The sequence below is a fragment of the Oryctolagus cuniculus genome, chromosome 21 (genome assembly GCF_051225735.1).
Source record: "Oryctolagus cuniculus isolate XC-2025 breed Fujian yellow rabbit chromosome 21, ASM5122573v1, whole genome shotgun sequence".
NCBI classification, from domain to species: domain Eukaryota; kingdom Metazoa; phylum Chordata; class Mammalia; order Lagomorpha; family Leporidae; genus Oryctolagus; species Oryctolagus cuniculus.
In genome coordinates this window covers 11,908,829-11,926,448 of record NC_142887.1, presented here as the reverse complement: position 1 = coordinate 11,926,448, position 17,620 = coordinate 11,908,829, and the positions used below count along the sequence as shown (strand labels likewise).

General features: G+C 41.0%; 1 protein-coding gene across 9 annotated transcripts in view; it reads right to left on the bottom strand.

The window, feature by feature from the left end:
* Positions 1-17,620, bottom strand: part of IFT81 (intraflagellar transport 81) — a 198,183-nt gene that overhangs the window by 62,352 nt on the left and 118,211 nt on the right. For all 9 annotated transcript variants that reach the window (XM_089323093.1, XM_089323094.1, XM_089323099.1 and 6 more), the window contains 5 exons: positions 17,413-17,502; positions 15,425-15,490; positions 15,002-15,112; positions 13,503-13,587; positions 2,124-2,287 (listed from right to left, as the gene is read on the bottom strand). In XM_089323093.1, coding sequence (XP_089179219.1) covers positions 2,124-2,287; positions 13,503-13,587; positions 15,002-15,112; positions 15,425-15,490; positions 17,413-17,502 — 516 coding nt within the window. The remainder of the gene's footprint in view (positions 1-2,123; positions 2,288-13,502; positions 13,588-15,001; positions 15,113-15,424; positions 15,491-17,412; positions 17,503-17,620) is intronic.

The window sequence follows — 17,620 nt, the reverse complement described above, 5'->3', positions numbered from 1 at the left end:
TCATTACGATCAATTGTGAACAGAAATTGATCACTGGGACTAGTGAGATGGCATTGGTACATGCCACCTCGATGGGATTGAATTCGAATCCCCTGGTATGTTTCCTTTTTTTTTTTTTTTAACTTTTATTTAATGAATATAAATTTCCAAAGTACGGCTTATGGATACAATGGCTTCCCCCCCATAACGTCCCTCCCACCCGCAACCCTCCCCTTTCCCACTCCCTCTCCCCTTCCATTCACATCAAGATTCATTTTCGATTCTCTTTATATACAGAAGATCAGTTTAGCATACATTAAGTAAAGATTTCAACAGTTTGCTCCCACACAGAAACATAAAGTGAAAAATAATAGATGATTTTTTAAATGATGATGAAATCAGATCAGACCTATTGTCATGTTTAATCCCAGTGAGAGTCAAGTTGGGAATTGCTAATTTCTTCTTCTTTTTTTTTTTTTTTTTAACAGAAGATCAGTTTAGTATACATTAAGTAAAGATTTCAACAGTTTACACCCCCATAGAAACACAAAGTGAAATATATTGTTTGAGTACTCGTTATAGCATTAAGCCTCAATGTACAGCACATTAAGGACAGAGATCCTACATGAGGAGTAAGTGCACAGTGACTCCTGTTGTTGACTTTACAAATTGACACTCCTGTTTATGGCATCAGTAATCTCCCTATGCTCCAGTCATGAGTTTCCAAGGCTATGGAAGCCCCTTGAGTTCTCCGACTCTTATCTTGTTTAGACAAGGTCATAGTCAAAGTGGAGGTTCTCTCCTCCCTTCAGAGAAAGGTTCCTCCTTCTTTGAAGACCTGTTCTTTCCACTGGGATCTCACTCACAGAGATCTTTCATTTAGGTTTTTTTTTTTTTTTTTTTTTTTTTTTTTTTGCCAGAGTGTCTTGGCTTTCCATGCCTGAAATGTTAGTGTTTTATTTCTAAAGGTAAAATGTTAGATACCAGCCGTCAATGAACATAATGACAAATTTAGTAATTACAATGCTGGCATAAAAGGCTAATAAAAATATACCAGCTTTAGAGCCGGCGCCGTAGCTCAATAGGCTAATCCTCCACCTTGCGGCACCGGCACACCGGGTTCTAGTCCCGGTTGGGGCGCCGGATTCTGTCCCGGTTGCCCCTCTTCCAGGCCAGCTCTCTGCTATGGCCAGGGAGTGCAGTGGAGGATGGCCCAGGTGCTTGGGCCCTGCACCCCATGGGAGACCAGGAAAAGCACCTGGATCCTGGCTCCTGCCATCGGATCAGCGCGGTGCGCCGGCTGCAGCGGCGGCCATTGGAGGGTGAACCAACGGCAAAAGGAAGACCTTTCTCTCTCTGTCTCTCTCTCTCACTGTCCACTCTGCCTGTCAAAAAAAAAATATATATATATACCAGCTTTAAATGTAAAATTGCTGTATTATGCTTGGAAATAAAAATTAATTATATGTAAAGTATTTTAAAATTTGCTATCTAAATCATTATATAAGAAGGCATAAACATATGAATCAATTCACGTGTATTACTTTACATACTCAAGTTACTTAATTTCCTAATCAGGTGACTAGGCTTTTATAACATCCTGTGGATTAATTACCAGCATAATATTCTGTAAGTCCTCATAAAGGACAACTCCTTGTAAGAGGTTCCAGTTCTATTTTTTTTTTTTTTTTTTTAAGATTTACTTATTTGTTTGAAAGGCAGAGTTACAAAGAGGCAGAGGCAGAGAAAGAGAGAAGTCTTCCATCTGCTGATTCACTTCCCAAATGGCCCCAATAGCTGGAGCTGGGTCAATCTGAAGCCAGGAACTAGGAGCTTCTTCCAGGTCTGTCAGGTGGGTGCAGGGGCCCAAGGACTTGGGCCATCTTCTACTGCTTTCCCAGGCCATAACAGAGAGCTGGATCAGAAGTGGAGCACCTGAGATTCAAACCAGCACCCACATGGAATGCCGGCACTGCAGGTGGCAGCTTTTACCCGCTACACCACAGTGTCGGCCCCGAGTGTCCAGTTCTTGGTACAGATTTACTTAGAGCCAAGAATGAAACACAATAGAAAGCAGTGAACAAAATTTTTACAGAACTAAAGATGAAATAAAATTGAGAGCTATAAAAAGATGAGTCACTTACTTTAGATTCAAGTTCAAGAAGATCAGAATGGGTCATAGCTGGCTCTGAAACCACTTTTTGTAAAAAATGCAATTCCTTTTTCTTGTTCTCTAATTCTTTAGGAAATTTTTCAGTTACCATATATGAATTAAATTTTATCTCTTCTTCTAGTCTCTTCATTAAGCCTTCAAAAACAAAATAAATAGATATTAAGCCCGAAAATATAGAGGGATATTGTGTATACTTTTTAACATACAAGACCTAGAGAGTAAGGCATATCTCTCAAAAGTGTTCCATATAATATCTAGTATAATACAATAAAAGACTGGCCATTGAATTTTTTGATGTTAACTGGAATGATAAGGAAGCATAACTTATATGAAAAGAAAATGTAAGTAATTACAAAATAACTAATAATATAATCTTTCCAAATTACAACCTAATTCTTTAATATGCCACAATATGCAAAAATAACATTTGCAGGGCCAGATAGACTATTGGGTCACTCTTTGCCTACAGTATAGAAATCCAGAAACCAAGTGACAACACTTAAATGAATCTAGACCAGATAATCTCTTTGCAAGAAATTATTTATTCTTTTTCTTTTGTAATACTTCTGATGTAATTTATTTTTCTAGTCATATTTGATAATATTTAAAATCTGTCAGCTTCAAACCAACTAAGACATTACCAAAGGTAAAGTTAAAATCTGAAAAAGGAAAATAAACTATCTACATTCATAAATGTCCTAGGTTTTCCATGTTTTAGTAGTTTACAGCTAAGAAACAACAAACTATATTTTTAGGATTAATAGTTTTCTTATTTTGGTGGAGGGACAACTACACACACACGATTTTCAGTGAGTAATGGTTTTGTTAACAAATTCCCAGCCTAGAGAGCTTTATAAAGTTTATTTCAGATCTTTCCATGACACATTTACAAATTCTGGCTTGACTTTTTAAAACGCTGGGTTTCCGGTTTAAATAATCTACGCAAATAGATTGCATAACAAATCTGGCCCAAAGCCTTAAAATTATTTTTAGTTCTGTTGTGTTAACCATATAAAACATGTCGAAATTTATTATTGTCAAATTCACGAGCTTTCTACTCATTCCTTCCATTTTCCCCCTTTTTTCCGGATTGGAGAAAGTGCCACACTACAATTAGGCAGTTACTCCATGTAGTTTCTGATGAAATCTGCATCTGGCTTCTTTAGTTATTAGATGACTAGCTTTTCTATCTCCAGGTTCTTTTTTTTGTTTGTTTGCTTGTTTTTTTTGACAGAGTTATAGACAGTGAGAGAGAGAAAGGTCTTCCTTCCTCCACTGGTTCACTCCCCTAATGGGCGCTATGGCCAGCGCTGTGCCGATCCGAAGCCAGGAGCCAGGTACTTCTTCCTGGTCATAAAAGGTTTATTTATTTATTTGAAAAGCAGAGAGAGAGAGAGGTCTTCCATCTGCTGGTTCACTTCTCAGATGGCCAAAAAGGCTGGAGCTGCGCTGGTCCAAAGGCAGGAGCCAGGAGCTTCTTTCAGGTCACCCATGTGGGTGCAGGGGCCCGAGGATTTTGGTCATCTTCTACTACTTTCCCAGGCCATAGTAGAGAGCAGGACTGGGAAGTGGAGCAGCTGGGACTGGAACTAGCGCCCATATGGGAGGCTGGCACTGCAGGTGGTGGCTTTAACCGCTCACACCCCTGTGCCGGCCCCAGAAGAGGCATCTTTGAACTGCTAGTTCATTCCCAAATAACCTCAACAGTCAGGGCTGGCCCAGGCCGAAGCCAAGAGTTTCATTTGGGTCTCCCACATGCATAAATGGGGCCCAAACACCTGGGTCATCTTCTACTGCTTTTCCTAGGTCATTAGCAAGGAGCTGGATCAGAAGTGAGGCTGTGGCACAGTGGGTTAATGCTCTGGCCTGAAGCTCTAGCATCCACATGGGCGCCGGTTCAACACCCGGCTGTTCCACTTCCAATCCAGCTCTCTGCTATGGCCTGGGAAAGCAGTAGAAGATGGCCCAAGTGCTTGGGCCCCTGTACCCACATGGGAGGCTCAGAAGGAGCTCCAGTCTCCTGGCTTCAGATTGATGCAGCTCCAGCTGTTATGGCCAATTAGGGAGTGAACCAGCGGATGGAAGACCTCTCTCTCTCTGCCTCTCCTCTCTCTGTAACTCTGCCTTTCAAATAAATAAATAAATCTTAAAAAAAAAAAAAAAAGAAGTGAAGCAACCTGGACATGAGCGGGTGCCCCTAAGGGATGCCAGCATTACAGGCAGCGGCTTTACCCACTATGCCACAATGCTGGCCTTTTTATTTATATATATATATATATATATTATTTATTTATTTATTTGAGAGGTAGAGTTACAGACAGTGAGAGGAAGAGACAGAGAGAAAGGTTTTCCTTCCATTGGTTCACTCCCCAAATGGCTGCAACGGCCGGAGCTGCGCCATTCTGAAGCCAGGAGCCAGGTGCTTCTTCCCGGTCTCCCGTGTGAATACAGGGACCCAAGGACTTGGGCCATCTTCTACTGCCTTCCCAGGCCATAGCAGGGAGCTGGATTGGGAGAGGAGCAGCCGGGACTAGAACCAGCACCTATATGGGATGCCCCCGCCACAGCACCGGCCCCTGCTGACCTCTTATGTTTTTAAAGATTTAAAATTTTTTCTAAGATTTATTTATTTGAAAGAGTTAGATAGAGGGAGAAACGGGGGCGGGGGGAGAGAGCGAGAGTGAGCAATCTTCCATCTGTTGGTTCACTCCCCAGTTAGACACAATAGTCAAGAGTTGAACAGGATGAAGCCAAGAGATTCAAATGAGTGTCTGACATGGGTGGCAGGGGCCCAAACACCTGGGCCATCTTCCACTGCTTTTCACAGGCCATTAGCAGAGAATGCTGGATTGGTAGTAGAGTAGCCAGGACATGAACTGGCGCCTATATGGGATGCTGGAGTCACAGGTGGTGGCTTTACCCCACTATAGCACAATTCTGGACCCAAGATTTAAGATTCTTAATATTTCTCTGTTTAAAAAAAGTTTCAAATTCTAGAAAATACAAACTAATCTATAGGGACAGAAAGCAGATTAATGGTTGCCTAGACACAGATAGACAGAGAGGAGCAGGAAAGACACACTACAAAGAAACACAAGGAAACATTCAGGGGTGATGGATATGTTTGTTATCTTGATTGAAGGTTGATGGTTTCACCAGTGTGCACCAATGTCAAAACTTACCAAGTATACACCTTAAGTATGAAGTTTATTATATTTAAAAAGTTCATAGAAAAACAGAATTAAAATAGAATGTGAGGGGCCAGTGCTGTGGCATAGTGGGTAAAGCCACTGCCTGCAGTGCCAGCTGCTCCGCTTCCGATCCAGCTCTCTGCTATGGCCTGGGACAGCAGTAGAAAATGGCCCAAGCTCTTGGGCCCCTGCAACCAGGAAGGTCTGGAAGAAGCTCCTGGCTCCTGGCTTTGGATCAGCCCAGCTCCAGCTGTTGTGACCATTTGAGGAGTGAACCTTTCCCTCTCTCTCTCTCTGCCTTTCAAATAAATAAATAAATAAATAATTTAAATAAATAAATAAATAAACTAATTTGCATTCCTGCAAAAAAAAAAAAAATGTGATGGGGCTGGCCCAGTGGTGTAGTGGGTTGAATTGCTGCCTGCGGTGCCAGAATTCCATATGGGTGCAGGTTCGAGTTCTGACTGCTCTGTTTCTGATCCAGCTCCCTGCTGATGTGCCTGAGAAAGCAGCAGAGGATGGACCAAGTGCTTGGGTCCCTGCACCCATGTGGGAGACCAGAAAATGCGAACTGTTGTAGCCATTTGGGTAGGGAACCAGCTGTGGAAGACCTCTTTCTCTCCGTCTCTCCGGCCCCCTAACTCTGCCTTTCAAGTAAATAGATAAGTGTTAAATAAAAAAACAGACTCGGGGGGGGGGGGGCTGATGTTGTGGTAGAGTGGTTTAAGCTGCTGCCTGTGACACTGGCATCAGTGCTGGTTCAGGTCCCAGATGCTCCACTTCCAATCCAGCTCTCTACTAATGCACCTGGGAAAGCAGCAGAAGATGGCCCAAGTATATGGAAAACCAGGATGGAGTTCCTGGTTCTTGGCTTTGGTCTGGGCAGCTCCAGATGTTGCAACCATTTGGGGAGTGAACCAGTGGATGGAAGTTCTTTCTGTCTGTCTCTCCCTCTTTCTATAACTCTGCCTTTCACATAAATAAATCTTTTTTAAAAATGTAAATTTTCCATGAACTCTTTGAAGCCACCTCGTGCGTTAACAAAGTTGTTAAAAAAAAAAAAAAAGAGTATACTGGGGCCTACACTGTGGCGTAGTAGGTCAAGCCTCCAGCTGCAGTGCCAGCATCCAATATGGGCACCAGTTGGAGTCCTGGCTGCTCCAATTCAAATCCAGCTCTCTGGTGACGGCCTGGCAAAGCAGTAGAAGACGGCCCAAGTGCTTGGGCCCCTGCACCCGTGCAGGTGACTTGGAAGAAGCTCCAGGTTCCTGGCTTCAAATCAACCCAGCTCCAGCTATTGCAGCCATCTGGGAAGCGAACCAGCAGATGGAAGACCTGTCTCTCTGTCTCTCCCTTTCTCTGTAACTCTGCCTCTCAAATAAATAAATCTTAAAAAAAAAAAAAAAAAAAGAGTATGCAACAAATTTTATGTTTTTTTTTTTTTTAAAGAGATTTATTTGAAAGAGTTACACAAAGAGAGGAGAGGCATGCAGAGAGAGAGAGAGAGAGAGAGAGAGAGAGAGGTCTTCCATCTGCTGGTTTACTCCCCAATTGGCTGCAATGGCTGGAGTTGAGCCTATCTGAAGCCAGGAGCCAGGAGCTTCTTCCACTGCTTTCCCAGGCCATAGCAGAGAGCTGGATTGGAAGAGGAGCAGCTGGGTCTCAAACCAGCACCCATATGGGATGCCGGTGCTTCAGGCCAGGGCGTTAACCCACTGCATCACAGCGCCGGCTCTGACAAATTTTATGTGTTTTTTTTGACAGGCAGAGAGGACAGTGAGAGAGAGAGGTCTTCCTTTACCGTTGGTTCACCCTCCAATGGCCGATGTGGCTGGCACTCCACGCCCATTCGAAGCCAGGAGCCAGGTGCCTCTCCTGGTATTCAATGTGGGTGCAGGGCCCAAGGACCTGGGCCATCCTCCACTGCACTCCCGGGCCAGAGAAGAGAGCTGGACTGGAAGAGGGGCAACCGGGACAGAATCTGGCACCCCAACTGGGACTAGAACCCAGGGTGCCCGCGCTGCAGGTGGAGGATTAGCCTATTGAGCCACAGCGCCGGCCAAATTTTATGTTCTTAAGAAATGTATTAGGCCGGCGCCGTGGCTCAATAGGCTAATCCTCCACCTTGCAGCGCCGGCACACCGGGTTCTAGTCCCGGTCGGGGCGCCGGATTCTGTCCCGGTTGCCCCTCTTCCAGGCCAGCTCTCTGCTATGGCCAGGGAGTGCAGTGGAGGATGGCCCAGGTGCTTGGGCCCTGCACCCCATAGGAGACCAGGAAAAGCACCTGGCTCCTGGCTCCTGCCATCGGATCAGCGCGGTGCGCCGGCTGCAGCGGCGGCCATTGGAGGGTGAACCAACGGCAAAGGAAGACCTTTCTCTCTCTGTCTCTCTCTCTCACTGTCCACTCTGCCTGTCAAAAAAAAAAAAAAAAAGAAAAAAAAAAGAAATGTATTATTATTTTTTTGAGAGGCAAAGAGACACAGACAGAAAGATCTGCTGTCTGCTTGCTCAGTTCCCAGCCTGTAACAGCCAAGAATGCCAAAAACCGGGAACACAATCCAGACCTCCCATGTGGCTGGCAGACACCCTACTACTTAAGCCATCATCACCTGCTGCCTCCTAGGTCTACACTGGTATGAGGCTGCAATCAGGAGCTAAAACTAAACAATGAACCCTAGTACTCCAATATGGGATGAGGGCATCTTTAACTGTTAGGTCAAATGCCAGCTCCTCCTCCTTCAAAATTTTAACTTACACTTTAAAAACTAGTTTTTAAAATGTTATCTTTGGTCTGGCGCTGCCACCTGTATCGCCGGCATCCCACATCATGACAGTTTGAGTCCTGGCTGCTCCACTTCCAATCCAGCTCTCTGCTATGGCCTGGGAATGCAGTAGAACATGGCCCAAGTGCTTGGGCCCCTGCACTTGCAAGAAGTTCCTGGCTGCTGGGTTCGGATGGGCCCAGCTCTGGCCTTTTTGGCCATTTGGGGAGTGAACCAGTGGATGGAAGTACCTCTTTCTCTCTCTCTGCCTCTGCCTCTCAAATAAATAAATAAATAAATCTTTAAAAAATATTATCTTTGAAACTGGTGAAATTGAACACAAGGTCACTAAGACTCCACCAACCTTTTTTAGTGAAAACATTTCACTGACCCTAATATAACTAAACGAGCAGTTTCTTTTATGTTAGAAATTTCATGAACATATAATGCATAAAGATATACTAACTTAAAAAGATGTATCTATGCACTTACTTATTTAAAAGGCAGGCAACAGGCCGGCGCTGCGGCTCACTAGGCTAATCCTCCGCCTAGCGGCGCCGGCACACTGGGTTCTAGTCCCGGTCGGGGCGCCGGATTCTGTCCCGGTTGCCCCTCTTCCAGGCCAGCTCTCTGCTGTGGCCAGGGAGTGCAGTGGAGGATGGCCCAGGTGCTTGGGCCCTGCACCCCATGGGAGACCAGGAAAAGCACCTGGCTCCTGGCTCCTGCCATCGGATCAGCGCGGTGCGCCGGCTGCAGCGCGCTGGCCGCGGCGGCCATTGGAGGGTGAACCAACGGCAAAGGAAGACCTTTCTCTCTGTCTCTCTCTCTCACTGTCCACTCTGCCTGTCAAAAAAAAAAAAAAAAAAAAAAAAAAAAAAAAAAAAAGAAAAGGCAGGCAACAGAGAACGAGAGAGAAGAGACAGAGAGCTTCCATCAATAGATCACTCCCCAAATGTCCACAATAGCCAGGTCTGGGCCAGGCGGAAGTCAGGAGCCAGGAGCCTGAACTCCATCTGGGTCTCCCACATGGCTGGTAGGGTCACAAGCACTCAGGCCATCTTCTGCTGCTTTCCCAAGCACATTGCAGAGAGCCGGTTCCGATGTGCAACAGCTAGGAATCGAAACAGCACTCCAATAAGGGATGCTGGCATCAAAAGGGGTGGCTTAACATACTGTGCCACAACTGCTGGCTACCCTATAAACATTTTTATAAGCCAATTTTATCACTAAAATTTTAGACTTTATTAAACTAAATAATTGAATATCTATTTACTTCATTCTGAGGATGCTGAATCAACCCTTCTGTTTTTCCATTCTCCAGAAAAATGTCAATGAAGTAGGAAATCCTACTACTCCCTACCTACCATAAAATACATACATCATAATTAAATTTGTATCTATCTATATTTTCAGTCACCTTTTTTTTTTTTTTTTTTTAATATGCTTCCCCTCCTACCTGTGGAAAAGTTAATCCTTTTCCTATCAGGAGTTAAGCTTTTAACTGCCACCTCCCAACCATTTAACAGGATATTTATTGTGCCTGCTCTGTGTAATTTAGTGTGTGAGTACCTGGAAATACAAAGACCAATTATGACTTGATGACTATCCTGGTTTAGCTGATAATTGGTATGCTGTGGAGATGGCCATAGAACACTTGCTGGAATGAGTGGGGACAAGGGAGCACCGAGGGGGTTGTTATCACTTCTGCTTTTGCCTCCTGAATCTCGAATCCCCATTTGCCTGAGGACACGAACACAACCAACCACCACCCTCCTTCAGTGCAGGCACAGTACTGTCATTCTCATTCACACCCAGGCTTCCTCTCTGGCCTTCCATTGGAAGACAAGCAGAAAAAAGAAATCTGCCTTTTGGCTCACTTCTCTGTTTGCTCAGCCTAGTATAATCACATTCAGTCAGGCCACTGTCCCTTGGGACAGAAAGCCTTCTACCCCTTCACCTTTTCGACTGAACTCAACACCATTGCCAGTATGTCCAGGAAGCCATCTGACAGGCTTTGCACCTGTGTTCTCATAGAACCCTGTTCTGAGCTCCATCAGCACAGACCTCCTGCTACCCTAAAACTGTCTACTACTTGTCATTTGTCCATTATATTGTAAACACTTTAATAAAAGTATCTTTGCTTTCTAATCTTAGCGCTTAGCACAGTATCTGACAATGTAGTGATGCTCAATAAATTTTGAATTAATAGACTATTGATTTGGGACACTTTTTTCTTACTACATAACAAAGCAATGAATGCTATTGTTTGGTAGCATCTACTAACATACTACTCATACTCATATTTGAAACCATATCCTTAGAGATGACAAAAACCCAGGACTTTTTTCATTTTACAACTAAGTAAATAATTATATATTTCCCAGACCAATTTCTTATCAGACTAGAAAGCCAAAGTAAAATAAAGTCTACTAACTCAAATAAAAAGATTAAATGCTAATAAAACTATAAATATCTTGGCTATTCTATCTTGTCATTAGGATTAAAACAATAGGAACAAATATTTATAGGATAATAGATACTCCAGAAATACATGTTCAGGCTAACATTTTAAGTTGTATCAAACTGCTGATCAGTTAATTTTCTGCATACTAAATCTCTTACTCTTTGAATCCATTACCTGCATTTCTGAAAGTTCATTATTAATGGTAAGTTCTAATAACATCTCAGCAAAAGCAGGCCTACAGAAATTACTAACTGATGTTAATTTTTAATTGGCTGTAATTTAATGGCTTTGTTTTGAAGATCCTAAGTTTTACAGTAAAGATGTGAAGGAATGCTATATCAAATCCAAATTACATAGTCTAAAAAGATGTATATTGTCCTAAGAAGAAAAAAAAAACAAGAAAAAAACTATTTTATGTTAAAAATTAATATTCTCTGAGAAAGTAAAAAGTTCATGAGTAAGGAATCAAGAACACCAACAACCAAATACATGTCAACTTACAAGTACTTCTTGAGTCAAAAATTATGACTCAAGTGAGTTTTAAAAATTATGTGGAAAACTACTAGTTAACATGTATAAACTATTCATTTTACACAGAGCACTGCACTGGCTTTCTTAAGTTAACAATTAAGCATACCATATTTCTTTGATTTTTTAAGATGTCATCAAACTGTTAGATATAATCAATGAAACTACAGTTGCAAAATTAAAATGGGGAAAAAAATAGTGTCTAGAATTAGGCAACAGTGGTATTATCTTTTTGAATAGCTTTACTGAGATACAATTTATATGCCATAAAATGTATTCATTTACAGAGCACAAGTCAAAGATTTATGGTATGGCCGGCGCCGCGGCTCACTAGGCTGATCCTCCGCCTGCAGCGCGGGCACCCTGGGTTCTAGTCCCGGTTGGGGTGCCGGATTCTGTCCCGGTTGCTCCTCTTCCAGTCCAGCTCTCTGCTGTGGCCTGGGAAGGCAGTGGAGGATGGCCCAAGTGCTTGGGCCCTGCACTCGCATGGGAGACCAGGAGGAAGCACCTGGCTCCTGGCTTCGGATTGGCGCAGCGCCAGTGTAGCGGCCATTTGGGGGGTGAACCAATGGATAGGAAGACCTTTCTCTCTGTCTCTCTCACTGTCTAAATCTGCCTGTCAAAAAAAAAAAAAATTTACGGTATATTCACAGTTCTGCAATCATCAGCACTTTCAACTTTAGAACAAAAAGAAGCCTCTATGTGCATTAGCAGTTCCTTCCTATCTCCTGCTTCACCCATACCCCAGAGCTGTGCTCTTAGCCCCAAGCAACCATTACTTCTACCTCTATGGGTTTGCTTATTCTGGTCATCCATATAAATGGGATCATACACCAGTGGTCTTCTGTGACTAGTTTCTGACATCTATCCATGTTATAGCATGTATCAGTGCTTCGTCCCTTTTGTTCAGAATGATATTTCATCATATGGACAGACCTCATTTTGTTTACCTACCCATCACTTTAGGGACATATGAGTTGTTTCCACTTACTGGCAATTATAAAAAAATGCTGCTTTGAACATTTGTATTCAAGTTTTTGCATGAACATATGCTTTCAATTCTCTCAAGTATATACCTAGGAATGAAAATGCTGGTTCATATGGTAGCTCTGTGTTTAATGTTTTGAGAAACTGCCAAGATGTTTTCCAAAGCAACTGCATCATTTTACATTTCCTGTGGAGGGTATGTATGTATGAGGGTTTCAATTCTTCCACATTCTCATCAAAATTTGTAATCGTTTATTAGAGCCATTCCACATATTATAACTTACAATATTGCACAGATCACTACATAAATTAACAATCAGCTGTACATTTACATTGGAATATTTCTCAAATACCAATGAGAGCTTTGCACTGCTCTATTATTTATTTATTTACTTATTTATTTGACAGGCAGAGTTATAGACAGTGAGAGAGAGACAGAAAGGTCTCCCTTCTGTTGGTTCACCCTCCAAATGGCGGCTACGGCCAGTGCGCTGTGCCGATCTGAAGCCAGGAGCCAGGTGCTTCCTCCTGGTCTCCCAAGCAGGTGCAGGGCCCAAGCACTTGGGCCATCCTCCACTGACCTCCCGGGCCACAGCAGAGAGCTGGACTGGAAGAGGAGCAACTGGGACTAGAACCAGCGCCCATATGGGATGCCAGCGCTGCAGGAGGAGGATTAACCAAGTGAGCCACGGTGCCGGCCCCCTTGCACTGCTCTTTCAGTTTGCATGGTAGCCCTTCTGATAAGCAAAATCAATTTTAAAATGTAGAAGATATGTTTGGTGGTGTAATCTAAATTATTAGAACAGTTTATCTTCTGGGTAAAGCTAATGGGAGAACACAGAAAGACATACCCATGCCTGTAGCACTGCTATTATACAAACCCAAATATAAAAACATTCACTTTAAGGGTCCAGCATTTAACCCTTTTTCTTTATAGCTCTAACTCTAAGAGAACTATTTACTTTTTCCATCATTTTCATCCTAACAATGAGAGGTCTTGAATAAGCTCATGGAAAAATGCACTTACAAGAGAAACCGTGCATGGATTTCAAAAATTTTTTTACCAAAATAAGTTTTATCTTTTCATTCCATTTTCCATGAACTTTCTGAAGTACTGTCATACTTTACACACACACACACACACACACACACACACACACACCAGAGGGCCTCCTTTCATGGTTGTTATCAATACCTTTTTATCCTCTGAAAAACTAGGTAGGAATTTTTTTAAACCCAGGTGAAAACCTAAAGATTTCTTCATCAAATCTCTCTTTCACCAGCTAGGAAATTATGCTCTAAAATGCTGCTGTATCACTTAAAAGTAATTAATTCCCATTAATTGATTGCTTTTAGGAAGATCCTAGTGTAAATTAAAATTTCCTAATCATCTATGGCATGCAACACTTTCCACTTACTTTCAGGCTTTGCATCCGCTGCAGCGTGGCGCATGCTTTTCAGCTGATTCTGTACTCTTTGCAGTCTCTGCACTGCATGAAACAGCTTTAAAATGCAATTAGATCTATTACTTGCTTAGTTTATTAAAACTTACTACTCACATAGGCAAGCAATGGAAAACACATATAGCTATTATCATATAAAAGGAACAAATAATAAGAACAAAAAATTACTATATTAAGCCCAAAATATAACTGGTTCTCTCTATATACTTTATGAAACATTTTTTTAAAAAGCTTTCAGAAATGTTTCTTTAGTTAATTGTTGGATTTGGAGATTAAAGAAAAATGCTGTGAAATAAATATATGCACCAGGCTACCCTTATTATAACTGGGTTTGTTCTTAATTCTAAAGCATGCTAACAGTCTCACAATTTCGTATCTGAATCAGAAACGTATGCGAAGCTACCATTCAAGGCTCAGGCAATGCAGCTGACTGCCTCGATGAGATCACCATGGAGCCACATCAAGCGCCAACAGAGCCAAACATCTCAACTGCCAATTTAGTAGGAAATGAAGCTGGCTGGAAATATATTTTTAATGTAGAAGTCTATTCAAATTTTATAACAGGGTTTTAATAAATAAAAATAATACTTTCAGGCCAAATTATTTTTTCCTTAACCAGCTTTTTTAAAAAAATTATTTTTTTTTATTTGAGAAGAGCAAGACAGAGTACTCCCATTCCCAGGTTCACTTCTCAGATGCTGACAACAGCCCCACCCTTTTGGCTGTAGCCAGGAGCTGGGAACTCAATCCGGGTCTCCTTGCAGTTGGCAGGAAACCAATTACTTGAGCCATCACTGCAGCCTTCCAGGATCTGTACTGCCTAAGAAGCTGGAATCAGAAGCTGTAGGTAGGTACCAAACCCAGGCTCTGATATAGAAAACATGAATCTTACCTGCGAGGCTAAACACCAGCCCCAAGGCAAAGTTTAAAAACATGGAGTGTGGGGCCGGCATTGTGATTCAGAAGGTTGAGACACTAGCAGTGAGCAACACCAGCGGCTCGGCCTCTGATCCAGGCCCCTGCTAACATGTCTGTGAAGGCAGGGGACGAGGGTCCAAGTACTTGGGCCCCTGATACCTATATGGGAGACCAGGATGGAGTTCCTGGCTCCTGGCTTAAGTATGGCTCAGTTTTGGTTGTTGCAGCCATTTGGGAAGTAAACTAGATGATAGAAGTTTCTCTCTCTCTCTCTCTCTCTCCCTCTCCCCCTCCCCATCTTTTGTAATGTTGGAACAAGAGCTAAGCATAGGCCAAAAGATAATATATACAGAGTATTGACCCCAAAAGGTGGTATTGCTATTGATATCACAAAATATTCTTATTCAAATTACTATTCCACCAAGTTAACAAAGGGAAATGTCAATTTTTACAACCCTAAAATTATTTCTTTCCATTTGCAATATAAGAAACAACTATTTCTTTCACCATGAGAATATGAACTTTTATGTGGATACCTGATTCTTTTGTTCCAGTTTCTGTTGTGCAAGAAATTCTTCTCTCTCTTTTTCAACTCGAAGTTGCCTTGCTATTTTAAGCATCCGTTGATGATTCTGAACTGTCTCTACCTACAGTAAGGGGATAAGCAGTACGTGTCACTGTCAGGTCTGAGAAAGAAATGAACATGTCATGTGACTCAGACATCCACTTATCATTTCCTTTTGGTAAACAGTACTTCCCAGAGATGACAGCAAAGCTCTAGACTCTAGGTCCTTAAAGTTTTGGGCTACTGCCTAGGGAGATTCCCTTCCCGTCAATTTTATTTGAGTCCATCTTCAGATGTACACCAATGCCTGGCTTAATCTTTATTTGCATTCCTAAATCTCTGAATGTCTTTGGGACTTTGAGCCAAAGTCTTACAGTGCTAATTCTTGCCTTACCCTTTTCTTCAAACGTTCGACTCTTTTAATGAGCTGATCCTTTTCTTCCTCCATTGCACTGATATCCTAAAAAGGAGTAGAGAACATTATAAGAAAAAGTATGCTTTGTCTGTAGGATTCAGTTAAGCTTTTATGTAATTATATGTCTACCATTTCATCTCTTATAATCAGAGCATTAAGGAACAGAGATCTTCCCTCCAATAAAGGGCATTTCTATTTTTCTCCAAGGTTCTTTATGCAGGGTAATTTTTTTGGCAGTTTGGCATTCATCAAGAAAAGCAACTAAAACAGGTTCTAATGCAGCAAGGTAAAGCTGCCAACTAGCACATTTGTGTTCTGATTCCAAATATGGGCACATGATTTTTCAAAAATCTTCTTTAAGGAAAGTGTGCAGGTCTAAATACGTGAACAACAGCTGCTGACATCCCATCTGCTCTTATATATCAATCCATATATTCTTCCAATTTTCCAACAAAATTAATTTTAAGGGGAGTGAATCTGGTGTTATCAAGGCATAAATGTGCTGATTAACCAATTCCCTCCCTGAAAATGACTTCAGAAATAGACTACCTTCATTTTAACCAATTTCATAATATTTTGTAATGAAAAAAACCCTTCTTAAGCCTAAAAGCTCAACTATTATAGTAATACAAAATATGAAAATAGACATGATAGTCAGTATTGGCAGAATTTGGTACTACTACTACTGGTAGTATTAGACGTCTTAGAACGTTTAGGTTTTTTTTTGTCATTTTGGTATACTCATACGGATATATGGGAGGAACTCCAGAAGAACATCTATCACTCTTCTTCTATAAAATTTCTGTAAGATTTCTACAAAATTTTTAAGTATCTACTTAAGAGTCTTTCTAGACCACTGATCTGAGTTCTTCCTACACTGCTAATATTCAACAAACTCCCACTGAAGATCTGCCATGTGTCAGGCACTCTGACAGACACTGGGAATTTAGCAATGAGCAAGATATACAACATAGTCCCTGTCTTCATAGGGCTTAAAGATATTTAGGAAAACAGATATTAAGGTAATTTTAAGCATGATGACTATTACCAAACAAAGAAGAATTGAAGGAACTAATCTATTCAGGGAATTAGGAACCATCTTCTTCTTCTTTTTTTTTAAAGAATTTATAGAAAGCAACTTCTAATATTCCTGATTGAGAAGATAAAGATGGCAATGATAACTCAAGAATTCAAAATCCACTGAAGTCAGTATCACAGTAAGTGTTTTGAGAAAGAATATAAATGTCTAATGAGAAGGTAAAAAAAATTTTCTGGATAACACTGAATAACAATACATTCAGAGTCCTAAAAATTTTCATAGTATTTACAATTCCATTTCTAGAAATGTATTCTAAGGAAACAATTACAGATACACAGAAACAGATAGGTAGAAGATAATCATAGCATTATCTATGATAATAGAAAATGAAAACAAAAAACTAAAAAAGGTTTTAAACTACCTATACTATAGAATACAATTTGGTCATTAAAAATCACACTGTAAAAAGTTAACAATGGGAATATATTCACAATGTAATGATTTCAAAAACAAGATACTAATAATTACGTATAGTATGATCCCAACTATATATATATATATATATATACATACACACACACACATACACAACCCAGTAACAATTAGTTTTTTCTTTTTTCTTTTCTCTATTTTCTACACACACATACACATATAAACCAGATAAAGATTCAGAACGTAATATTTTTAAATCCATACTGGTGGTCTATATAGTATACAAAAACTCATCATGAATTTACCCTAGCCTCATTTCCTTAGTAAAGATCTTCCAAAGGTTGAACAAACAAAAGAAACTGCCATTTGCTGTAACTAGTCTCCTCATAGTCTTAAGATTCATAATGAATTTAACTAAAAACTAAAATGTTAACTCTAATATTATACAAATCCAAAAACATTATATTCCAAAAACATTCTATCTTCTTTTCTTTACCCTTCTTATTTCTGCTGTAGAAAATCCAGATGTCTTGAGCTGCTCACATTCTTTATGCAAAGTTTTAAAGGCTTCCATCAACTCTTCATACTAAAAGAATAAGTTAATAAATTATAAACTAATGACTAGATCCAATAGACTTTTCTTCATCAGGTTGTCTACCAACTTACAGTGATTACTTCAATCACTGTAAGAACAGCATTCAATA